General features: G+C 46.3%; 1 protein-coding gene across 3 annotated transcripts; it reads right to left on the reverse strand.

The window, feature by feature from the left end:
• Positions 1-391: 391 nt before the first annotated feature.
• LOC120920236 (prostaglandin reductase 2-like) lies at positions 392-25,329 on the reverse strand. Of its 3 annotated transcripts, XM_040332199.1 has the most exons (10): positions 25,187-25,325; positions 22,943-23,019; positions 19,458-19,576; positions 18,829-19,020; positions 15,820-15,990; positions 6,735-6,944; positions 5,429-5,550; positions 3,004-3,091; positions 1,722-1,761; positions 392-552 (listed from the first exon to the last, which is right to left on the reverse strand). In XM_040332199.1, exons 2-10 carry the CDS (start codon positions 22,977-22,979, stop codon positions 482-484), a joined length of 1,050 nt encoding a protein of 349 aa, XP_040188133.1. In that variant the 5' UTR covers positions 22,980-23,019; positions 25,187-25,325; the 3' UTR covers positions 392-481. The 3 variants fall into 3 exon arrangements, with proteins under 3 accessions (XP_040188133.1, XP_040188134.1, XP_040188135.1); XM_040332200.1 differs by lacking the exon at positions 18,829-19,020 and having other exon boundaries at positions 25,187-25,328; XM_040332201.1 differs by lacking the exons at positions 392-552; positions 1,722-1,761; positions 3,004-3,091 and having other exon boundaries at positions 5,469-5,553; positions 25,187-25,329.

A 25,329-nucleotide genomic window follows, 5' to 3' on the forward strand; every position in this document is an offset into this window, starting at 1 on the left:
ATGATTAAAGTGACCCTAAATTGACACAAACCAAGACCTAGAAAAGGATTTATAATCCAGCTTTTCCTCAAATCTTTTTTTCTCTCTTGCAGAGCAGAAGCTTCCAGTTGTTCAATTACTGCTCTGCTGTGGCTTCTTCCTTCTGCCCCTTTATCACTACAGGACCGAGAAATAATATAGGTGTCAGTGGAAGAAACCTCAGTGGTAGGGGATACAGGAAATTCAACTCTCTCAAAGTGTCAAATGTGAAAATTTCTTTGGGTGGCCACAGCTCTGCAAGAAAGCGAAGATGAAAGGAGTGGGTGGGGGATAGGCGAGTAGAAACCCTCTTTTTTTTGCAGGTCTTGCTTATGACTGTTCCTGTATTAAAATCATGAGATGACCAACATGATCGCCATCAATAAATGTTTATTATTGTATCTCTGTATGTATGTAATTCTTTGTAAAAGCTGAAGTGACCGATCATCGTGGTTGGTGTAATCTACAGTTGTTCAGTAACTTGGACTATCTGCTTTCCAATGTTTCCTCCTCTCATCATTGACAGGAAGGCACCTAAAAAAAAAGAACAAAAAAAAGTGTGATGATACAGGGGTTGTAAACCCTTGAGGTTTGCATTAAGGTGAAAAACCTTCTAAGGTGCAGCAGCCCCCCTTTTACTTACCTGAACCCAATCTTTTCCAGTGAAAGGATGCTCCAGCTGCTGTCTCGGGTCCTCATTGGATAGATTGCCATTGGCTCCCACTGCCATCAATCAAACCCAATGACGCAGGGCGGGACGCAGCAGGACTTGGGGAGCATGCCCGCACAAGTGGCCCCAAGGAAAGCACTCTGCCGTGGGGGCATTAGAGAAGGAGGAACCAGGAGTGCCACAGAGGAGTACGACTTTTTTTCTTTTTTTTTTAACAACAAACAACCCCTTTAAGCTCAGTACAGCCTGGTGAAAAAATATATTTTTATATATATATATATATATATATACATACATACATACATACATACATACATACATACATACATAATTATACTTTTTTTTGCTACTAAAAGCATATGGAGTTCTCAGTATTGCAGCCAATAATCCAATCATCCCAATATGCAGTTTGGTACGTCTCTGGTTAAAATGGAGATTTTGAGAATAAGTTATTTTTTTTGTTTAGTAACCATCAGTAAATCAAAAGTAACCCCAATACTTATCCTGTAAGATAAACTAGGGATCTTATTTAAAGAGGGGAGCAGATATTGCAGCCTGCACTCTGCATTAGGGACTCTATAAAGCAGCTTCCATTTTGCAGAACATTCATAAAATGCAGGAACTTGGAGGATGGTTTGTCACATGACTAGACACACCTCCAAGATTTTTCTTTATTACACATTCTCCTTGGGAGCACCAAGCACATATACAAAGCAAATTGCTTAATATATCCAAACTTTACTCTCTCATTCCACAGTCGCTGTAATGAGCCAATGAAAAGCATTAACTAAAGACAAGGTTAAAATGTCTCCGAATTGCCATTTTGGGGTGCTCCTGAAGCTGTGCAAAAGTATATTCAGAAATCTATGGACATCGCCTTTCTAGCCATCATGCTAACGATGGGAACATAAAAAAAAAAGAAAAAAAAAATGAAAATAAACTCTAAAGAGACTACAGATTCCTGTAAATGAGGGATGTTGCTGGTATTCTGCAGCTGTATATTTCTTGTCATAAAATTTTTATTGATTATTACCTGCTGTGTTTTCAATCCCGTGAACAATAGTTTCCTTAACCTGTTCAGGAAACACAAGAAAACAGTCACATTCTGATATTCTGTGCATGTATGTATCACTAAAACGCCAAGAACACATTCAGGGCTTGTTTAAACCAGAGGCAGTTAGGTGCGTTTTTAAACACAATATAAATGCATATGCAAGAATGTATTTCAATGAACCTAGTTTACGTCTTGCGGTGCTTTCATGTCCATTTAAAAAAAAAAGAAAAAGAAAAGGGAAGCTGCGTTTTCCTGCACTGGAACACTACAAATGTGATCTCAAATTGACAAAAAAAATAAAAAATGTACTACAAACGCATATGCAGACATGCATAGTGAACGCAGGGGATTGTGGTGTAAATGGCACCTCAACATTAGATATGTGATGAGGTTGGGAAAGCATGTAGCAGTGACTTTAGAACAGTGATGGTGAACTTTGGCATCCCAGATGTTTTAGAACATTTCCCATGATGCTCAACTACACTGCAGAATGCATGAGCATCATGGGAAATGTAGTTCCAAGACATCTGAGGTGCCATCACTGCTTTAGAACCTTTGGAATCTGGCAAACTAGCTAATACTCTATACTAGTTAGTGCCAGGCGGTAAATCTTGAAGAAACCCAGTTGCTAAGAAAAAAAACAATCTCCAAAACATCTGTCTCTGTGAAGAAGGCATATTGTAAAATACTCTCCACTCCTGAGTTCAGGCCTTGTTCACAGGGGTGATTACTTGTGTGTCTCGTGCAGGGCTGAGTTTTGCTGGTATGGTGATGCACAGGTATTGAACGAATCCTTGTGCTGGCAGTTTAATAGAGGTCTATTGAGACATGCAGCTACATGGACCCTGAATGCACCCGCACAGATGTTACATTGGAACACAGCGACGGTGTCTGTGCAGCCACATGTCCCAACAAACATCTATGAGACTGCCAGCAAAACACGGACCTGCACAGGACATGCAAGTAATCACCTGTGTGAATGAGGCTTGACTGTCCTGAAGGCATCTAGTATCTCGGAGAGGAGGTCAGCAATAGCAGCTCCCATATTTCTCACAGGATAGGTTTCCCAATAAAAAAGGCGTGATCTTAGCAGACCCCAACCTGCGAGAGTAAAGGTGCCCCCGATGAGTATCTGCGCAATTCAGGTCATAAAAATGGCGCACATACATAATTCTCTTTATTCTTAGAACTATGCTGCTATCATGGATCGGAACCTGCAGTAAGTGGAAACAAGTGCCAGCTTGTTTCAAAAGAGTTTTACCTTCAGCCTTCCTGTCTTCACCCATTCACTGAGCTGTGCAAGCGCAGATCCCTCTTGATCTGTATAGTTCAGCACAAGAAATCTTTCCCTGGATTAAACAGAAACAAGCAAGTTTATTCATCTAACTTGTTTGTTATGATTCTGCAAACTTAGATAAACAGACAGAAAGATAATAGATGTTCTTCATATTGTATAAGTCATAAACCAAATCACAAAAAATCTCATAGATGCTTTAACACAGTAAAGCGGACCTTCTGCATGTCATATTGCTTTGCCTCCTCCTCCCCTCACTCTCTTACAACTGGACATCATTTATTTTTGATGCCATTTATAGTATTTGTGCAGCGCTTTCGCATTTTTCACCTACTCAAGGATTACATTTATTGTACCCCCCCGCAACATGTGTGCGCAGATGTGCTGCAAGCTTCAGGTCCTGAGTGAGCCCTGCAGCACATCTGCGCACGCAAAGTTTCCTGCACAAAGACAACTAATTGAGGAGCAATTAAATGTTCGCTGTCCTTGGGCATGCACAGGAAATCACAAGTATAGATGTGCCCAAGGACTCTGCTAGGACTCAAAGTCAAGGCAGAGCCATTTGGCACATCTCTACACACTTTAGAATGGCAGCAGCGGGGTAAAAGTTTCAAGCCCCTCTAGAGACTGAAATTCCTCTTTAAAGTGGAGTTACCAATACTGTAGCTGCTAACTTTTAATATTAGGACACTTACCCGTACAGGGATCCCGCCATGTCGTCACCCCAGCCAATTTTTCGATCGCCTCTCGTGTACTCCCGGTGCCATTCCTTGTAAGGGAAACCAGCAGTGAAGCCGGCTCCCTACTGCAGTGCACTTTGTGAATGGCCCAGCAACGTGGGAAGGAGAATGCGGGCTGAGGTGAGGTCCCCCAGAAGTGGGGACAGGTACCTGTCAAAAGAAAGTACCTGCTGCCCCCCCCCCAAAAAGGTGCCAAATGTGGCAGCGGAGGGGGGGGGTAGAGCAAACAAGCGGATCTTCACTTGTTGGGTGGAGCTCTGCTTTAATGAAATAATAAAAGTAGTTTTCAATCACTTCTAAAGCTCAACTCCAAAAGAACTAAAAGCCGGCACCCGTATTGCAAGCGTAAACTGCTAGTTTCTAGAGGAACTGCTGATTTTCTGTGGACAGGTGCCTTTTAGACACATAACGAGTTGTCATTAGGAGCCGCGTCTTAAATTGACAGGACTAATCTGCGTACCACATCTGTGTACCACATGAGCACCTACTGTAGCCAATCTGTGGGAGCCACAATTATTGTTGGTTGGTAGCAGATCAAATACTTACCGTATTTATCGGCGTATAACGCGCACCGGCGTATAACGCGCACCCCAATTTTAAGAGGGAATTTTCAGGAAAAACTAATTTTTTGTGAACCTTTTGGGATCAGCTACAAAGCAGATTACAGGCTCTTGCCGCTCAACTGGTCAGTTCCAAAATGATATATCCAGCCATATAAAAGGATACAAAGAACAAAAGATAGTGCTCTCCTTATAAAAAGGAATAATCCCTTTATTAAATGTTAAAACCACACTTGCAAAATGAAAATGAAAGAGGCAAAAACCACTAACACCAAGTGAGATGTCTCCCACAGTTCACCACTTCCAGCTGGGTCTGACTGAATTTGTGCATCAGGCTGTTACTTAAATCCACTCTGCTAGCTCAATGCTTCAGTGCACCTGTGCGTGTGCGGTCTCCCTCCTATTTAAATCTATGCTATTTAAAACTATGCAGCATACAGTACCTCGGAGGCGAAGGAGGAGGACGAGCGCCCGCCGGAAATCACAGAGCCGTCATCTCCACTCGGCTCTACGTCACACACGCACAGTCCCGCCTCCGCCATCGGCATTGGACCATCTTCAGTGACAGACAGAACACTGGTCCAATGCTGGTGGCGGAGGCGGGACTGTGCGTGTGAGACGCGAGAGCCGAGAAGAGATGACAGTTTGGTCATTTCCCGCGGGCGCTCGTCCCCCTCCTTCTCCTCCGAGGTATGCTATCGGCGTATAGCGCGCACCCGGGATTTCCCCCCTATTTTCGGGGGAAAAAGGTGCGCGGTATACGCCGATAAATACGGTATTTTACTCACTGAACTGCAACTCAATTTATAACATTTGTATCGTGTTATTTCTGGATTTTTTGTTGATATTCTGTCTCTATCATTTAAAATACATCTATGATAAAAATTATAGACCCTTCATTTCTTTGAAAGTGGGCAAACTTACAATATCTGCAGGAGATCAAATACTTACTTTCCCCCCACTGTTAACATATCTGATGCATTACAGGAATGAAAGTAAGTTTGGTCACAGTGTGGTCAACTTGGTAATATTAAGCAGTGCCACAAAATACATACACAATATCCCTAGCCAATCATAACACAGTACACCAACCTTGTAATATTTTGTTCTTTCAGAATGGACTCGGTTCGGGGGTTGAGTGGAGGTGGATAGGGAACATCCTTGTTATACTGAGAGATCTGACCACACAGAATAACATGGCTGCTTTTGTTCATCTACTGACAAGAAAGTACAATAGGATCAGCACTTCATGCACTTTATCATCTTAAACGAAAAATACATTTTTAGCTGAGTCACCAATTTAAGATCCAAAGTCTATAATGAATGTGATTAATTAAAGGAATCCTGCACTGCAGGGTAAATAGTAAGTTGTCATTACCTACATATTGTTTAAAACAGTGGTCTCCAAACTGGGGCCCTTTGCTTGCTTTTATCCTGCTCTTGGGGCACTATCCACGCCCTGACCCCCACTGTCAGCATCAGTGGAGCATAGTTCCTGCCGCTGGCACTGACAATGGGCATTAGTCCTCTGACTGACACCAACTATGGCACCTTATTTCTCCCATTGATACCTATGGGGCACTGTTTCTCTCACTGACACAAACAATGGGACACTATTTCCCTATTGATACCAATGATGGGGCATGGTTTAATCTCATTGATGCCAGGACATTTTCTTCCCCCAATGGCAACAGTCCCCCCCCCCCCTCTCCTAAAGGAAGCTCTGAGACCCTTGGTTTAGAAAATGCTAGATGTCATATATAATCAAGGGCTTCAAAAATATAAGTCTAATAACTTGACGAGTACACAGATGCATAATTCTGCATGCTTGTGCCAGGTCAATGGCACCATGTATTGTAGCTATAATACAGCCAAACCACTAACATTTTCAGAAAGGGGTCATTAAGACCCCTTTCACACTGGGTCACTTTGCAGGCACTATAAAGGGTAAAAATAGTACCTGCAAAGCACCCTGAAACAGCCGATGCTGTCTCTCCAGTGTGAAAGCCAAGAGGGATTTCACACTGGATGCTAGCAGCATCTTTGGAGCGGCGAAAAAGTGGTGTGTATACCGCTCCTCCGCCTCTCCTGCCCATTGAAATCAATGGGGCACCGCGGCTATACCACCGGCAAAGCGCCTCTGCAGAGGCACTTTGCAGTGATTTTAACCCTTTTTTGGCCGCTAGCAGGGGGTAAAAGTGCCCGCTAGTGGCCGAATAGCGCAGCGATATTGAAAGTTTTACATAAAGCCAGGATATAGTTTCACTGTCCTGTGTTTTAAATACAAGACTAATATCATTATGAACTTTAAAAATGCAATTGCCATATGCATGGTCACAACCACGGCATTGTATAAAATACACACACTCCTATACAGTACATAAGCAATCTTATTTACCTGACTGATAACAATGTCGCTGATCTCTCCTCCAACATTGTCAAAGTAGATATCCACACCATCAGGGCAGCAGACTCTTAACCTTTCTCCAAGTCCTGGCTCCTTGTAGCTCAAAGCCTCATCAAAACCCAACTCTGAGGTCAAAATGGCACATTTTTCATTTGTGCCACAGATTCCTACAATATGGGAGCAGCCGAGGAGGTGGCCGATCTAGGGTTAAGCATCGATATTAGAGATGGCATTGGTGTAAGGATTGCTGTCACAGCAACAATTGGAATACACACAGCTGAAAAACTATCTCTCATATATTGACAGAGCAGCAGACTTACAGTCCTGAAATACTGGAAGCATGCACTGATTATATGCTTTTGGTCTCATGCACGTGGGCATAAAAAAATAGGATTTTTATAACAGCTTACCTGTAAAATCCTTTTCTTGGAGTACATCACGGGACACAGAGAAGCATAGTAATTACTATGTGGGTTATAGAGAGTACCTTCAGGTGTGGACACTGGCACGCCCTTAAGGCAAGAAGTTCCCTTCCCTATATAACCCCTCCCATACCGGGAGTGCCTCAGTTTTGTAGCAAGCAATAAGTGTCCCAAATACCCCAAAAAGAGGGGCGGGTGCTCTGTGTCCCGTGATGTACTCCAAGAAAAGGATTTTACAGGTAAGCTGTTATAAAAATCCTATTTTCTTTATCGTACATCACGGGACACAGAGAAGCATAGTAATTACTATGTGGGACGTCCTAAAGCAATGCTATGAGGGGAGGGAGACCCCAAGAAATAAGCCGGGCGCCATCAGACATGAGGAATCAAACTGCAGCCTGCAGCACACTGCGCCCAAAGGCGCTCTCCTCATTCTTTCTTATGTCCAATTGATAAAACTTAGTGAAAGTATGGACAGACGACCATGTCGCGGCCTTGCAGACTTGAGCCATGGAGGCTTGATGATGCACTGCCCAGGAAGTACCCACCGCTCTAGTGGAATGTGCTTTAACCTTAAACGGGGGAACCTTTCCCCTCAAGCCATAGGCTTGAGTAATGACCTGCCGAATCCATTTGGAGATAGTGGACTTCGACGCTGCCTGCCCACATCTGGGACCTTCTGGCAGGATAAACAATGTATCAGTTTTCCGGACTTGAGCAGTAGCCTTAAGATAGATCTTAACTGCTCTTAATACGTCTAGCGTATGCAAAGACTTCTCCCTTGCAGAACTAGGTTCTGAGAAAAAAGACGGGAGAACAAGATCCTGATTCAAATGACATTTTGAAACAACTTTAGGTAGGAAAGCCGGGTGGGGCCGTAGGACCACTCTATCCTTATGGAATATAAGGTACGGTTCCTTACAAGACAAGGCCGCAAACTCCGAAACCCTCCTGGCGGAGGTTATGGCTACCAAAAATATCACCTTCCTGGTCAGAAGGACCAAAGGAATATGAGCCAAGGGCTCAAATGGTTGTTTCTGTAAGACAGAAAGGACCAGATTCAGATCCCATGGACACAAGGGAATCCTGACTGGTGGACTAAGCCGGATCACACCTTGCAAAAAGGTTTTGATCAGGGAATGTGTAGCTAGTGGCCTTTGGAAAAAAATCGATAAGGCAGAGATCTGGCCCTTAATGGTGCTTAGGGCCAACTTCATGTCTGCCCCTAACTGCAGAAACTCCAGAATTCTGCCAATGAGATACCTCCGGGGATGCCAACCCCTGGTCTCGCACCAGGCCACATAAGATTTCCAAACTCGGTAATAGATAAGTCTGGATGCCGGTTTTCTGGCATTAATCAAAGTAGATGCCACCGCATTAGAGAGACCCCTTTTCTTTAAGATATGGGACTCAATAGCCAAACCGTCAAATTGAGAGACGGTAAGGAAGGATGGAATATTGGCCCCTGGGACAATAGGTCTGGCCGAAGCGGAAGGGACCACGGTTGCCCCACGGACATCCTTACAATGTCCGCGAACCAGGCCCTTCTGGGCCACGCTGGAGCCACCAGAATCACTGGTCTTCCTTCCGACTTTACCCTGCGAAGAAGACGGGGTAATAATTGCAGCGGAGGAAACGCATACATTAGGGAGAACTGGTCCCATGGGAACACCAGTGCATCCGTGCCGTAAGCAAGTGGATCCCTTGTCCGGGACAGAAAGTTGCCCACCCTTGCATTGAACCTCGATGCAAAGAGATCGACATCTGGTGTTCCCCACCTCTGACAAATGCTCTGGAAGATGTCGGGGTGAAGAGTCCATTCCCCTGGAAGCACCTGTTGGCGGCTTAGGTAGTCTGCTCGCCAATTGTCTATTCCCGGAATGAACACTGCAGATATGCATGGGACATATTTCTCTGCCCAGGTCAGGATTTGATTCACCTCTCTTTGGGCTGCACGACTTCTTGTGCCCCCCTGGTGATTTATGTATGCCACGGCAGTGACATTGTCTGATTGAACCCTGACCGGAAGACCCTTCAACCTGTCTGACCAAGCTGACAGGGCTAGATAGACTGCTCGAATTTCCAGCAGATTTATGGGTAGAGACCTCTCGGAGGCTGACCATTTCCCCTGGAGAGACAAACCTCCCAGGACTGCACCCCAGCCTAGCAGACTGGCGACCGTGGTCACAACCTGCCATGTCACGGGAACAAATGACTTCCCCTTTAGCAGGTTCCGGGGAACCAGCCACCAACAAAGGCTCTGCCGGACTGACCGGGAGAGAGACATAGGGAGATCCAAGGCTTGAACCTTTTTGTTCCAAGCGGACAGAATGGCATGTTGAAGCTCCCTCGAGTGGAACTGCGCAAATGGAACGGCCTCGAACGAGGCTACCATCTTTCCCAGTAACCTCATACAGAGGCGAATGGGAGGCTGACGCTTTGCTTTGACTAGTTGAACTAGTTCTCTTAAAGCCTCGAACTTCCTTTGGGGCAGGAAGACCCTTTTTAGCTTTGTGTCTATGAGTAGACCCAAATATTCGAGCCTTTGCACAGGCATTAAGGCTGACTTGTCCAGGTTGAGAACCCAACCCATGGATTCCAGAAATTTTACGGTTCTGTGTACCGCTGAGTTTAGATCGGCCACTGACCGGTCTACTACCAATAGGTCGTCTAGATAGGCTACTATGGATATGCCTTGAGACCTTAGATAGGCTAACAGTGGAGCCAATACTTTCGTGAAAACACGAGGAGCGGTGGCCAGACCAAAAGGTAAGGCCATGAACTGAAAGTGGCGCTGATTTACCGCGAAGCGAAGCAGCTTCTGATGGTCGAGAAAGATAGGAACGTGCAAGTATGCGTCCTTTATATCGATGGACGCTAGTAGTTCCCCCTCCTTGCAGGGAGGCCACCACTGACCTGATCGATTCCATCCGGAATGATTGGACCTTTAGGAACTTGTTTAAGGCCTTGAGGTCCAGGATGGGTCTTACATCCCCGTTTGGTTTGGGGACGGTGAAGAGATTGGAATAAAACCCCAAACCTTGTTCTTCCACTGGCAGTTCTCTGATTACCCCTTGGGATAACAGATGATCTAAGGCCAATGCTAAGGACCTTCTTTTGCCGAGGTCCTTTGGGACGTTCGAGGTTAAGAAGCGCGGTGGAGGAAATTCGCTCAACTCCAGCTTGTAGCCCCCGGAGACCGTAGAAAGGACCCACCTGTCTTGGATCCTGTCTAGCCAAGCCTCCGCAAACAGCTGAAGCCTTCCCCCCACCCGGCTGAGTGGGGGAGAACCTTCATAATGCTGACTTAGTTGCTGGCTTGGCCTGTGGCTTACGGTTCCAAGGCTTTTTGGAAGCCTGAGGCTGGCCCTGTGGCTTCCCACCTGCATTGAATCGTCCAGGAGGCCGTCGGAACTGCCTGGTACCGGAAGTACTAGGGATAGGAGAGGAGGATCTCTTAAAGGAGGGGGAACCCCTAAACCTTTTCTTTACTGGCAACAGTGTACTTTTGCCACTGGAAATTTTCTGAATATAAGCATCCAGATCTTCCCCAAACAAACGCTCTCCATGAAAGGGAAACCCCGCCAGTAATTTTTTACACGGGGCTTCAGCAGACCAGTTCTTCAGCCAGAGTAACCTGCACATATGAACTAGCGAGAGAGTGAGACGTGAGGACTGCTGAATGGAGTCCTTAATAGCATCTATGGCAAAACATAATGCTCTGGGAAACTCAGCCAAATTCTGGGCCTGTTGTGCCGGCAATTCCTTTAAGACCCCTTTAAACTGGTCTTTCAAGGCCTGGCAAATCCCAATAGCCGCAATTGCAGGCTGGGTTATTCCTCTCGCCGAAGCAAAAGAGGTTTTTAATAAAGTCTCTAATCTCTTGTCTGTCGGATCTTTGAATACCAGAACGTTGTCTACTGGACAGGTCAAAGATTTGTTTACGCAGGACACAGCTGCGTCAACCTTGGGGATGCCCCATCTTTTAGTGAATTGTTCCTCCATGGGGTATAAAACCGAAAACTTCTTAGGAGGAAGAAAATATCTATCTGGATGTTCCCAATCCTTGTAGATAAGCCCTTCCAGCAGGGGGTGAACCGGGAAGGAATAATTAGCTTGAGGAGCTTTTAAGGAGCCTAAAGACGAGACTGCACTTGAAGCTGGCTCTGAAAGTGGCAACTTGAAGGCCGAACGGACCATCTCAGTGAGGGACTGGACCAACAATTTTTCGGATTGCGACGCCGAAAAGGGTTCTCCCAAAGTGGAATCCTCAGAGTCCACTACTTCCAGCTGACCTTCTGCCAGATCTCCAGAGGGTAAATCAACCTCTTCTGAGGATGCATGCCCCAAATCGAGGGACTCCTCAGAGGGAGAGGGGGACCTTGTGCGTTTTTCCCTTGAGAGAGAGGATGCAATCAAGGTCGCTAATCTCTGCTCCAGACCCCCCATAGCTGAGGCCAGAGCCTCCTGTGTCACAAAAACTGGAGCAGGTGGGACAAGGGCAGAACAGGCATCTGACAGCCCTGATGGTTCACCCTGGGCCTCCTTCAATTTTTCAGGAGAGGAAGCAGCCGCAGGAGCATGCCCGAGATCCTCTGAGCCAGATGGCGAACCCTTTGCTTTTTTGCTTCTAGTCCCTGAGCCTTTAGCCATGATAAAGCTGAGGTACTCACAATAGTTGCAACTACTTGCGAACCTATAGACCAGCACTGACGCTGCTATTTGATGGTTGGCAAGGTGCAGAGCCCACTATGCGCCTTAAGCAGATGTCACTGTCCACCACCAGTACTAAATACTGAAAGTATAAGCACAAGATCTCTGTGTCCACCGTCAGCCAGAACCAGTTAGGTGGACTGGAGCATATAAGGACTAGGTGTAATCACCTGACCTGCTCTGTCCTGTAATCTCAAGTCTCATAGAGAACAGCTGAGATAGACCCCCTGCGCGCATGCGCACGCCGCTGTTAGGCGTGCACCACGAGGCTACGCGCGCACACGTAGCCGCACGCGCGCACATGTCGTCACACGCATCTCACGGAGCACGCCGCGCACATTCGTGCGCACTGAAGCAGCGTACAAAAAACTCATTTGCGCTCATGCATGAGGATGGAACACCACAGCTCCATGTGAGGACCAGGTAAGCCAAGTGAAGCCAAACATTTTGGACAACTTTTTTCTGCTTTAACCTGCACAGGAGGGGCTAACTACCTGACTAGAGATACCCCTCCTCCCCACAACACACAGGACCATTAGGAGAAGCACAGACAGATAGCTTTAGGCAAACATAATGGCTCAAATAAAGGAAGGTTACTCCTAGGACCAAGTCCTGAAGCACCTTCACTTACCTGATCCAACGCTGCAGGACTCTGCAAAAACAGACAGTCCAATCTTCACCCATCACGGAGAGCAGCGTCTATAGACCTTCAGGGGCCGGGGTCCATGGACAGGAACACCACACCCCTGGACCCATATCGCACCCTGTCAGTAAACTTTTGGTATTAGGAAATTGACCAAAGTACTGAATAACCAGGATCCAGCTCTCAAAGAGAAGCATTACAGGCCAAACCCCGTTCTTCTTAACCGGGGCCCGGGTACCGTCCACTTTGGCTCAGAAGCACTTTGGACGGATCCGGATTTCATGGAGGCTTTTTACATCCAATATGGATCCCTCCAGTGGAGCTCCTTGGAGCACATGTTCACTCGTGACCAACACCTTAGACACTGGCAAAAAAACTGAGGCACTCCCGGTATGGGAGGGGTTATATAGGGGAGGGAACTTCTTGCCTTAAGGGCGTGCCAGTGTCCACACCTGAAGGTACTCTCTATAACCCACATAGTAATTACTATGCTTCTCTGTGTCCCGTGATGTACGATAAAGAAAAACACTGCTTTTGGCTCGGAGTCTAGGGATGCATAGAGCATGGGAGCGACTACACACCAGTTACCCCATAGCAAGCAGCTTACTCTTGGAGGCACTGGTCATGGGGAAGGAACCAGGAGTGTCAGTGGGGCATCCGAGAAGAAGAGGATCGGAGCTGCTCTGTGCAAAACCATTGCACAGAGCAGGCAAGTAGAACGTGTTTGTTAAAAAAAAAAAAAAAAAAAGAGAAGCTGAATCTTTAATACTACCTTAAGCATTTAGATAAGTATTTTAACCACTTGCCGACCAGCCACTGTATACTGCGGCAGGTCAGGTCAGCTCGATGGCGGGGGATCTGCCTAGGTCAATAAGGCTGATCCCAGTTCTGACAGGAGACATCATGGAGATCTGCTGTTCCCAGTGATTGTGAACAGCGATTTCTGTGGTGTTCCAGTGAGCCCATCCCCCATACAGTTAGAACACACTGAGGGAACACAGTTAACCCCTTGATCACCCTTTAGTGTTAAGCCCTTCCCTGCTGGTGTCATTTTTTACATTGATCAGTTAATTTTTTTTAGCACTGATCAATGTAATAATGTCCCTGGTCCCCAAAAAGTGTCACTTAGCGTCACATGTTTCCGCTGCAATTTTGCAGTCCCGCTATAAAAAAAAAAAAAAAAACAGATCACCGCCACTACCAGTAAAAACAATTTAAAAATAAGTCCATAAATCTTTCCCATAGTTCGGGCATATGCAATTAGCGGACCTCCAGCTGTTGCAGAACTACAAATCCCATGAGGCATAGCAAGGCTCTGACAGCCACGAGCATGACACCCAGAGGCAGAGGCATGATGGGATTTGTAGTTTTGCAACATCTGGAGGTCCGCTAATTGCATATACCTGCCATAGTTTCTAATAATGTATCTGGTCCCAAAAACCAGTGTCTGCCACAATCCCGTAAAAAATAAAAAAATAAACATAAAAAAAAAATTATATATATATATATATATAATATCACTGATCACCGTCATTACTAGTAGAAAAAAAATAACAGTAAAAAATGCCATAAATATATCCTCTATTTTTTTAGACGCTATAACTTTTGTGCAAACCAATCAGTATACGCTTAATGCAATTTTATCTTATATTTTTACCAAAAATACGTAAAAAAATATATATTGACCTAAACTGATGAATACATTTGTTAATGAATATAACAGAAAGTAAAAAAATATTGTTTTTTTTCAAAATTGCTGGTCTTTTTTTGTTTATAGCATAAAAAATAAAAACCGCAGAGGTGATCAAATACCACCAAAAGGTGGGGGGGGGGGAAAGGGACATCAATTTTGTTTGGGTAAAACGTTGCACGACCTCGCAATTGTCAGTTAAAGCAACGCAGTGCCGTATCGCAAAAAAATGGCCTTGTCATTAAGGGGGTAAAAGTGGTTAAGAGGCGAAAAAATTGCCCCAAAGCTGCGTTAGAAGAGCTTATGAGCATTACACACCAAGACAAGCATATTTTACGCTTAATTTTTCTGGCATGTCCAGGCAGAAAGATCCAGCAGACATAGGAGTATTTTAAATGCCCATGTGCATGAGGCACATGCAGACATGATGATGGATACACAATTAGTATTGAGTCCAGTGTGACAATATTCCCATGCTTGTTATCAATGCATACAAGAAATACAGTGCATAACTTATATATAATATAGGATATTAAACCTCCTAGCATCACCCGATTACTAATGCCTTGTGCACACGATCGCGATTTACGACAAGAAATACGCATACACACGGTCACACTAATCTTGTCTGAAATTCCGAACACCAAGAACGCGGTGACGTACGACGAGCCGAGATCAATGAAGTTCAATATGCAATTCGGCTCTTCTGCTTGATTCTGAGCATTTGCGTTTTTTTTGCACGTCGTAATTGCATACAGGCAAACGCGATTCGCGACAGGAATTTTTCCTGTCACAAAAATTGAGATCCTACTCTCAATCTTTTCTTGGCAGGAATTTTGACAGAAAAAGTGCGATGGAGCATACACACGGTCAGAATTTGCGACAAAAAGCTCACATCGCCCCTTTATCTTCGGGAATCGCGATCATGTGTACGAGGCATTAGAACAGTCATATTATAAGTCTCTACAGAACACGACACAACATGATCTATGAAACACATAGGATTCTTCTTCTTTTTTTTTTTTCATCACAATAGCTACCGTATTTATCGGCGTATAACGCACACTTTTTTCCCCTTAAAAAAAGGGGAAAATTGTGGGTGCGCGTTATACGCCGATCCCCTGTCTCTGAGCCTGTCCCCTGTCTCTGAGCGCCGCCTCCGACATATACCGAGCACAGGACACTCGGCTAGTCTCGGCCATGCTCGCGGTCACGCCCTGCAGGAGCCGAGCGTGGCCGAGCCTAGCCGAGTGTACTGCGCTCGGTATATGTCGGCGGCGGCGCTCGGAGACAGCGTGGGAGAAGCGGGGAGGACACCACGAAGGCCGAAGACGGATCGGACAAGGCCGTCGATGGACGCCGGGCAAGACACCGAAGAGGGACATTTAAACTGTAAGTAATTCTTTTTTTTTCCAGGAAATTTCCCTCCTAGAACTGGGCGCGCGCTATACGCTGGTGCACGCTATACCCAGATAAATACGGTATATGTAACAGCCTTTTCAAAGGATCAAAATAAGGGAAAATGTTGGAATTAAAAATTCTCAATTGTATCTCAGAGGATGAAAGAATTCTACACTGCCTAATGCAGTTAAAGATACAGTGACTTACCTGACCAGCTAGGGAACCACAAGCTCCAGCAGCACCACTAACCACCATCGTCTGATTAGCTCCAGGGATCACATGACCCTTCTCCTTCACACCGAGGAAAGCCGTCAATCCGGTCATTCCAACGGCACCCAACAAAAGTGACAAGTGGCCGTCCACAAGATTCGGGTCCACCTGTATTAAAAATAAATAGGGGTAACACTTCTGTGGCACTGAGTGATCTGTAGTCATTGTCACTATAGTTTTGTTTCATCTATTATTTGAAGACGTCAAGGGTAATGGTTTTGGCTTCTGATTTACTGGATCCTTGATTTAACAAATGTGAACTCACTCCTTGATAGGGAGAATGTAAAATTGTTACCTTTATTGCATACAGTTTATAGGTATAGTTTCATTTTTAAAGTAATAACAATATGTAAATTAGACAGCAAGTCGAGATTTGCAGTCTTAGGGTGAAGTGGCTGGAGGAGAGAGTGGCTTTGTATGCTGATGATTTGCTATGGTTTCTAAATGATGCTGGTGCCTCTCTGCAGGGAGCCGACTTCTCGTCCTTTACGAGATTATGGGTGAACTGGCATAAATCATTACTGTTCCCGATGGATGAGGGGGCTAGGTCCTGCGAGCCTTCTTTTAGGCTGCTTTCACACGGAGGTGCTTTGCAGGCGCTATTGCGCTAAAAATAGTGCCTGGAAAGAGCCGCTCCTTTCTATACAGTGTGAAAGCCTGAGGGCTTTCACACTTGAATATTGCACTGGAGGGACGCAAAAAAAAAAGTCCTGCCAGCCACATCTTTGAGGTGCGGTAGGAGCGGTAAAAATACCGCTCCTATAGCGCCCCTGCCCATTGAAAACAATGGGGTAGCGCCTCCAACCCGCTTGCAAAACGCCACAAAGAGGCGTTTTTGCGGGTGGTTTTAACCCTTTTTCGGCCGCTAGCGGGGGTTAAAACCGCAACGCTAGCAGACGAAAATCACGGCAAACAAAATGGTAAAACGCCACTAAAAATAGCGGCGTTTTACTGCCAGCGCACCCAGTGCTTCAGTGGGAAAGTAGCCTTCATCAAAAGCCTTTTTTTTTAACTTTCTGTGGGCCACCTAGGTACAAATACAGCACCCTAATCGGACCAACGGATAGAAGGGGCATAGCTATGCCTGATTGCTATAAATATTTCCTGGCACCGCAACTGGTGACGGCTCATTGGTGGTTTGCAGTCTGACCTCACAAACTTGGCCGCAGTGTTGGAAACAGCAATAGTTAAATCCCTGTAGGTAGGAACGTAGTCACCCTCTTTTACTCGCTTCTGATATGGACTAGAGTCTATGGGATGCAAATAATATATTTGTAGTGTGCATAGAGCAGTGCACATGACTGCAACTAATATGCACTGCTCACTCCAAACAAATGAAAGTGAGAGGGAAAATTAGAGGCTCAGGAGCTCACAGAGCATGTTACATGGAGGCGCAGCCACGACCACTAGTTTCCTCAGAGCCGGGACGGGAGGCACAGGGGGAAGTTACCCTGGACACAGCAGTATTATAGGGAGGAGGGGGCCAGTGGCCATAGTAGAATCTACAGCCGGGGCTCCCCTGCCATGCTCTTCTACAAGTGGGTTGTGTTGTCATTGTTTGTTTTGCCTTTGCCGAGGACGAATCCAGGAGTAGAAGAAGAAGTGTCCTCCCTCTTCAGCCTCCTCCCATCACATGTGGCAAACATCCAGCCTGTCGGATGACCTGGATCCAGCACCCTGATAGACATCCCACTTGCCCCATACTGTGCCATAACTGCCGGGCATTGGATGCACCCAGGGGATTATTATCTATGTGTGCAAGTGTGTAGCGGGGGGCTCCACTCATGTCCCATGCTTAATCATCGCCCGACACTCTGATCTCCTGGTCGGATAACTTCTATCAGATTGGAGCTGGAGCCTGCTCAAAGCTAGGCGAGATCTCCACCCACCAACACTGCTCCCTGCAAGGAGGACACATGGAACAGGGGGGCTTTACCATGGCTGCGTGTGCAGTGCTGGGTGATCAGAGGCTGGGGACAACTTACATGTGTATTGCGTGGTGATCAGAGGCTGGGGACACCTTTCACATGTATACTGCTGGATGATCAGAGGCCAAGTACACCTTACACATGTGTAATGCTGGGTGATCAGAGACTGGGTACACCTTACACATGTGTATTTCTGGGTGATCAGACTCTGGGTATACCTTACACATGTGTATTGATGGGTGATCAGAGGCTGGGTACACCTTACACATGTTATGTAATGCTGGGTGATCAGAGGCTGGGTACACCTTACACATGTTATGTAATGCTGGGTGATCAGAGGCTGGGTATACCTTACACATGTGTACTGTTGGGTGATCAGAGGCTGGGTACACCTTACACATGTGTAATGCTGGGTGATCAGAGGCTCGGTATACCTTACACATGTGTACTGTTGGGTGATCAGAGGCTGGGTACACCTTACACATGTGTACTGCTGGGTGATCAGACTCTGGAAACACCTCACATGAGTTTTTCAAATTTTAATATATTTTTTAAATTTTAAATTTTTATTTTTCTTGGGGGGTGCAAGTAGCTGCTCTTGCCTAGGGAGCAAAATAGTCTAGCACCAGCCCTGGTAGTGGATATGTATGAATTCATTTTGGAGAGTAGGGGTTTAGTGTTACTTTAATGTTAAAGTGGAACTCCGTCCATATTTTATATTTTTGTATTGAGCAAGTGAAGGGTTTAAACTTTTGCAAGGTTTTCAATCACACCCTCTCTCTCTCCCAGCCCAAGTGTTCATGAGATCTTTACAACAGGGACCAGACTACAATGTAAACATGGCAATGATTATTACTCTTTCCAGCTACTAAAAAAGTGTTTGTATTTCTGCCTGTGTCCTCAGAGGAAAGGTATTTCTGTACCCCTTTTATTGACCACAAAGTAAAAATTATTTTAAAAAAATGTACCATAATAAATGGAATAAAAAACGAAAGCAATTAATACCAAGTTGTATTACTTTTTTCAATGTGTTACCATCCAGAATGCACTTTGTCTGCCAAGGCCAGTTAAAACTCGAGACAATGTCCCCAACTTTGAGGTTGCTGTTTTTGCTTCTTTCAATCATTCCAATCCCACCGCTGTCGAGGACTTCAGAGACCTTCCATGGCTGCATGTAATCTGTCCCCGTTTCCTCATTCATGCGACATCGCTGGAAAAAATTCAAATAGAACACTAGCAAAATATATGATTTAAAGTGAACTTTCTGGTTATTTGTTTTTATTTCCTTCCACTATGAGTGGAAGGAAAGAAAATCACTCAATTCCCCCATCAATGCATTCGGTGTGCCTCCCGCAGTGCCATTGTGTTCTGCCGCCAGGGGGGCATGGGGAGCCTTCTTGGCCGGCAGAATTCAATCTTACTGCTAGCAACTATAGCCGCTGACAGTAATCGCATGAAGAAAAGAAAAAATCAGACAGGCTGGTTGTGCCCAAGTAGATCGACTTGCGTACATTCAGCCTGCCCAAATATGGATTGAAATTCAGCTGGTTCCTGCTAAACCGGCTGAATTTCGGTCCAGGTATGTTCGGCTTAACATATCAGCAAAGTGTCTTTTGTTCTACAGAGAGAATAGTGTACTGTGCTCACCAGATAAGGATCCACAGAGATGTACAAGGTTTTGGCCAAGACTTGCCCATCTTTAAGCTCTTCAGAGAGTTCAGCTTCTTCCAAGCAGAAGTTCTCAGGCACCGGCTCCCCGTCGTTTCCTGGTTAAGAGAGCATCATACAATCAGTCCCATGTATTGTGGAGAATTCAGAATTTATTTTATTTTGACTGTCAACTAGGTGAGAATGGTGTACTCAGACCCCGCCCATGTATAGAAACAGCTCAGATTCCTGACAGTGATATGATGGAGACCCCGCGATATGTCTGCACATGCGCAAGATCTCACAAACTGCATCCTGAGATCTGTGAAACTCCAGGGGGCATTTGGCAAAATCCTGTGCATGCGTAGACATGGCGCAAGGTCTGTGGCATAATGCTGACAGGGCCCTGAGACATTTCTGTGTAGGACCAGGAGATAGTGACATTGTCAAGGTCATAGACCTGGCAGAGAGAACTGCAGGAATAGGGAAAACTTTTCCTGCAAGCAGGACAACATTTGGGATCAATGGACCAGTATGATTGTGAACGTGACCCATAGGAAACCATGTTTAATATACTGTAGTGTGTTTCTGCAAAACTGAATACACAATAAAAAAATGCATAGGTGTGAAGCAGGCCTGAATCAGAATACAAACTGCAACAAACCCACACAATAGCGTGCAGGGCAATTATTATTTGCATTAGATCAGTTGCCAACAAAACCTTCAGAAATGTAAGATAGCTCCAATGTATTCTTTAGAGCCGGTTCACACAGGGGCGACCTGTCAGCCGCCTGACAAGTTGCGGTACGCTCTACTACAATAAAATGGACATCAAGACATATTTGATCCACATTGCAAACACACCATGGAATTTTGCTTTTAATCCCGTTACCTACTGTACACTAAAAAAAAAAAAAAAAAAAAAAAAGTTGGGCTCCCACAACGCCTGGCACTGAACATATTGTGTGAATGAGATCTTGGAAAGGGAGGGTTTAACCACTTAACCACTTAAGCCCCGAACCATTTTGTTGCTAAGTGCCCAGGCCAGGTTTTGCGATTCGGCACTGCGTCGCTTTAACAAACAATTGCACGGTCGTGCGACGTGGCTCCAAAACAAAATTGGCGTCCTTTTTTCCCCACAAATAGAGCTTTCTTTTGGTGGTATTTGATCACCTCTGCGGTTTTTATTTTTTGCGCTATAAACAAAAATAGAGCGACAATTTTGAAAAAAATGCAATATTTTTTACTTTTTGCTATAATAAATATCCCCCAAAAACATATATAACATTTTTTTTTTCCTCAGTTTAGGCCGATACGTATTCTTCTACCTATTTTTGGTAAAAAAAAATGCAGTAAGTGTTTATCGATTGATTTGCGCCAAATTTATAGCGTTTACAAAATAGGGGATAGTTTTTTTGCATTTTTATTAATTATTATTTTTTTACTACTATTGGCGGCGATCAGCGATTTTTTTCGTGACTGCGACATTATGGTGGACACTTCAGACAATTTTGACACATTTTTGGGACCATTGTCATTTTCACAGCAAAAAATGCATTTAAATTGCATTCTTTATTGTGAAAATGACAGTTGCAGTTTGGGAGTTAACCACAGGGGGCGCTGTAGGAGTTAGGGTTCACCTAGTGTGTGTTTACAACTGTAGGGGGGTGTGGCTGTAGGACTGACGTCATCGATCGAGTCTCCCTATAAAAGGGATCACTCGATCGATGCGCCGCCACAGTGAAGCACGGGGAAGCTGTGTTTACATACGGCTCTCCCCGTTCTTCAGCTCCGGGGAGCGATCGCGACGGGGCGGCTATAAACGAATAGCCGCGCCGTCGTCCCGGATCGCTCCCCGAGGTAAGCCGCCCGCCGCACGCAGCGGAGGGGGTCCCGATCGAACCCCCGACCCGCTAGAAGGCAAGGACGTATATATACGTCCTTCTGCCTGTACGTGCCATTCTGTGGACATAAATAGGCGTGCGGCAGGCGTTAAGTGGTTAAGGACCACCTAACACCGATATACGTCAGCAGAATGGCACAATCACGTATGGGTACGTCCTCTTTAAGTGCCCAGCCATGGGTCGCGCACGTGCCCACAAAGCAGTCCGAAGCTCCGTGACCCGATCGCCGCCGGTGTTTTTCGCGATTGGTCACATGAGCTGAAGAACGGGGAGAGATGTGTGTAAACACACCTTCCCCGTTCTACACTGTGGCAATGTCAGTGATCGTCTGTTCCCTGATATAGGGAAAGACGATCACTGACGTCACACGTCCAGCCCCGCCCCCTACAGTTAGAAACACATATGAGGTCACACTTAACCCCTACAGCGCTCCCCTAGTGGTTAACTCCTGAACTGCAATTGTCATTTTCACAGTAATCAGTGCATTTTTATAGCACTTTTTGCTGTGAAAATGACAATGGTCCCAAAAATGTGTCAAAATTGTCCGATGTGTCCGCCATAATGTCGCAAATGTCATGAAATAAAAAAAATCGCCGATTGCTGCCATTAGTAGTAAAAAAAAAAAAAATATTAATAAAAATGCCATAAAACTATCCTCTATTTTGTAAACGCTATAAATTTAGCGCAAACCAATCGATAAACGATTATTGTGATTGTTTTTACCAAAAATAGGTAGAAGAATGCGTATCGGCCTAAACTGAGGAAAAAACTTTTTTTTTTATATATTTTTGGGGTATATTTATTATAGAACAGTGTTAAAAATATAGAATTTTTTTCATAATTGTAGCTCTATTTTTGTTTATAGCACAAAAAATAAAAACCGCAGAGGTGATCAAATACCACCAAAATAAAGCTCTATTTGTGGGGGGGAAAAAAAGGACGTCAATTTTGTTCGGGAGCCACGTCGCACGACCGCACAATTGTCAGTTAAAGCGACGCAGTGCCGAATTGCAAAAAGGGGCAAGGTCCTTAACCTGCATAATGGTCCGGGTCTTAAGTGGTTAAACATTCTGTATCACTTGCGTATGACACCAAAGCCAATTTGAGGGGCTACATATCTCACTAGGGCCCTGTGCATGGCAAAGAGGGTTCGCTTTAGTCATGAGACACAACGATGTACAAGGGGAAGGACAGGTGGCGATAGACCCACAGGAAATGTGTCATTTTTATTTTGTTCGCAATCACCTATTATTTTTTCATTAATCTAAATGCAATACCAGCATTTACATGCTTTCAGCTCTGTTCGGACATGGCTAAACTGACCCCAACACAGGAATTTCTTTTTTGATAACTGTAGGTAGACACAGCTGTACATCTAAGTACACATACAGTCATAGCTCAGCCTTTCACACTCCAGTGTGTATGAGGCCTTGAAGGACAGCAGGGAAGAGGAGGGTGTATTGCAGAGAGCAGTGTCAGAATGCAGCCACCTATACCACTGAGAATGTGGATATTCATTATTTTCCTGGTATTTCATGCCTTGGATACGACAGTAATGAAGCACAAAACAAGAACACTTACCTGGCCTTGACGCCAAGACAAACCTATTTATCTTCATACTTTACAGGTAATGGAGGTTTCTCTGTACCAGCAGGGCCCTAAAATAAGATATAAGCATGTTAGTAAAAGCAGCAAAAGTGACCGGTCCTCAGTGTGCGCCGTCCTCTCAGTGACCGGTCCCCCAGTGTGCCCCGTCCCCTCCGTGACCGGTCCCCAGTGTGCTCCATCCTCTCAGTGACCAGTCCCCCAGTGTGCTCCGTCCCCTCAGTGACCGGTCCCCCAGTGTGCTCCGTCCCCTCAGTGACCGGTCCCCCAGTGTGCTCCGTCCCCTCCCTGACCGGTCCCCAGTGTGCTCCGTCCCCTCCCTGACCGGTCCCCAGTGTGCTCCGTCCCATCCCCGATTGGTCCCCAGTGTGCTCCGTCCCCTCCCTGACCGGTCCCCAGTGTGCTCCGTCCCCTCCCTGACCGGTCCCCAGTGTGCTCCGTCCCCTCCCTGACCGGTCCCCGGTGTGCTCCGTCCCCTACCTGACCGGTCCCCAGTGTGCTCCGTCCCCTCCGCAACCGGTCTCCAGTGTGCGCCGTCCCCTCCGCAACCGGTCTCCAGTGTGCGCCGTCCCCTCCGCAACCGGTCCCCAGTGTGCTCCGTTCCCTCCCTGACCGGTCCCCAGTGTGCTCAGTTCCCTCCCTGACCGGTCCCCAGTGTGCTCCGTCCCCTCCCTGACTGGTCCCCAGTGTGCGCCGTCCCCCTCCGCGACCGGTCCCCCAGTGCGCGCCGTCCCCTCCGCGACCGGTCCCCCAGTGTGCGCCGTCCCCTTCGCGACCGGTCCCCCAGTGTATGTGTATCAACCCCTCAGTGACCAGTCCCCTGTGTATGTGCATGAACCTCTGGCAGTGGCGTCGCTAGGCAGGGCTGCACCTGGGTGACACCCGCCAGAGGGCTGACATCCATTGGTAGTGACACCGCTACCAGCGCCTGCTGCCCTACACTGTGATCTGTGCCTCTCAGCGGAGCGGACTGAAGCCCCGCCTCCACCTCCTCTCTGTTTACATCCACACCGGAGCAAGAGGAGCCCGAGGGACACACATCGCTGTGAGTGTATATATCCATCCTCACTGTTTTGACTGAGGTCTGTACATTTCCTTATTTACTATATGTAGATGGGCATGTGTGGTGGGGGCGCTATACTGAGGGGGGTATGCATTAGGGTGTCTATACTGGGGGGGGGGTATGCACTGAGGGGGGTCTATACTGATGGGGGGGGGTTTGCACTGAAGGGGAGGTATGCACTAAGGGGGTCTATACTGATGGAGGGGTATACACCAAGGGGGTCTATATTGAGAAGGGGAATGCACTGATGGGGGGGTATATACTGATGGGGGGGGTGTGCACTGAGGGGGGTCTGTACTGAGGGAGGAAGGGGGGTCTATACTGAGGGGGGGTCTTTACTGAGGGGGAGGTATGCACTGAAAGGGTCTATACTGATGGGGGGTATGCACTGAGAGAGGGAGGGGGGTCTGTACTGAGGGGAGGTCTATACTGAGGGAGGGGGGTCTATACTGAGGGAGGGGGGTCGGCACTTAGTGTAGGGGGGTCTGTACAGAGGGGGAGGTCTATACTGAGGGAGGGGGGGTCTGTACTAAGGGAGGGGGGTCGGCACTTAGTGTAGGGGGGTTTGTACAGAGGGGGAGGTCTATACTGAGGGAGGGGGGGTCTGTACTAAGGGAGGGGGGTCGGCACTTAGTGTAGGGGGGTTTGTACAGAGGGGGAGGTCTATACTGAGGGAGGGGGGTTGGCACTTAGTGTAGGGGGGTCTGTACAGAGGGGGAGGTCTATACTGAGGGAGGGGGGTCTGTACTGAGGGAGGGGGGTCGGCACTTAGTGGGGACTATAGTTGGTGGAGAAGGGGTGACACCAATTTTTTCCGCATCGGGTGACACCAACCCTAGTGATGCCACTGACCTCTGGTAATGTATATTGGTGTATTATGGCAGCCACACTGTACATTATAGTGCTTTTGCTGAGGTTTCTTTGATTTTGGACCCCCCCCATTTTGCTTTCTCTTCTACACTGCCTGTATATAGATGACTGTTCTATATAATAGACTGTGCACATTATATATAATACTGACACCATCTGCTGAAGAGGACATAGGTCTCTATGTATGAACCAGTAAACATTGTGCTAGGTGACGAGGTTCAGCACAAGCTGAGTGTTATGACAGAATGCAGAACATGTACAGTGCTGTGTGCCCATTGCTGCCATACCTGTGTTATGTGAGTGACAGAAGTGTCACCATAATCCTCCCCAGTGTGGGAGATGAAGGTCGCTTTGAATCCCTGGCTGCAGCTTGTAAAGTCCAGAAGACAAACTTTCTGAGACACGCATGTGCAGGAACTGCTCGAGAAAG

The sequence above is a fragment of the Rana temporaria genome, chromosome 13 (genome assembly GCF_905171775.1).
Source record: "Rana temporaria chromosome 13, aRanTem1.1, whole genome shotgun sequence".
NCBI classification, from domain to species: domain Eukaryota; kingdom Metazoa; phylum Chordata; class Amphibia; order Anura; family Ranidae; genus Rana; species Rana temporaria.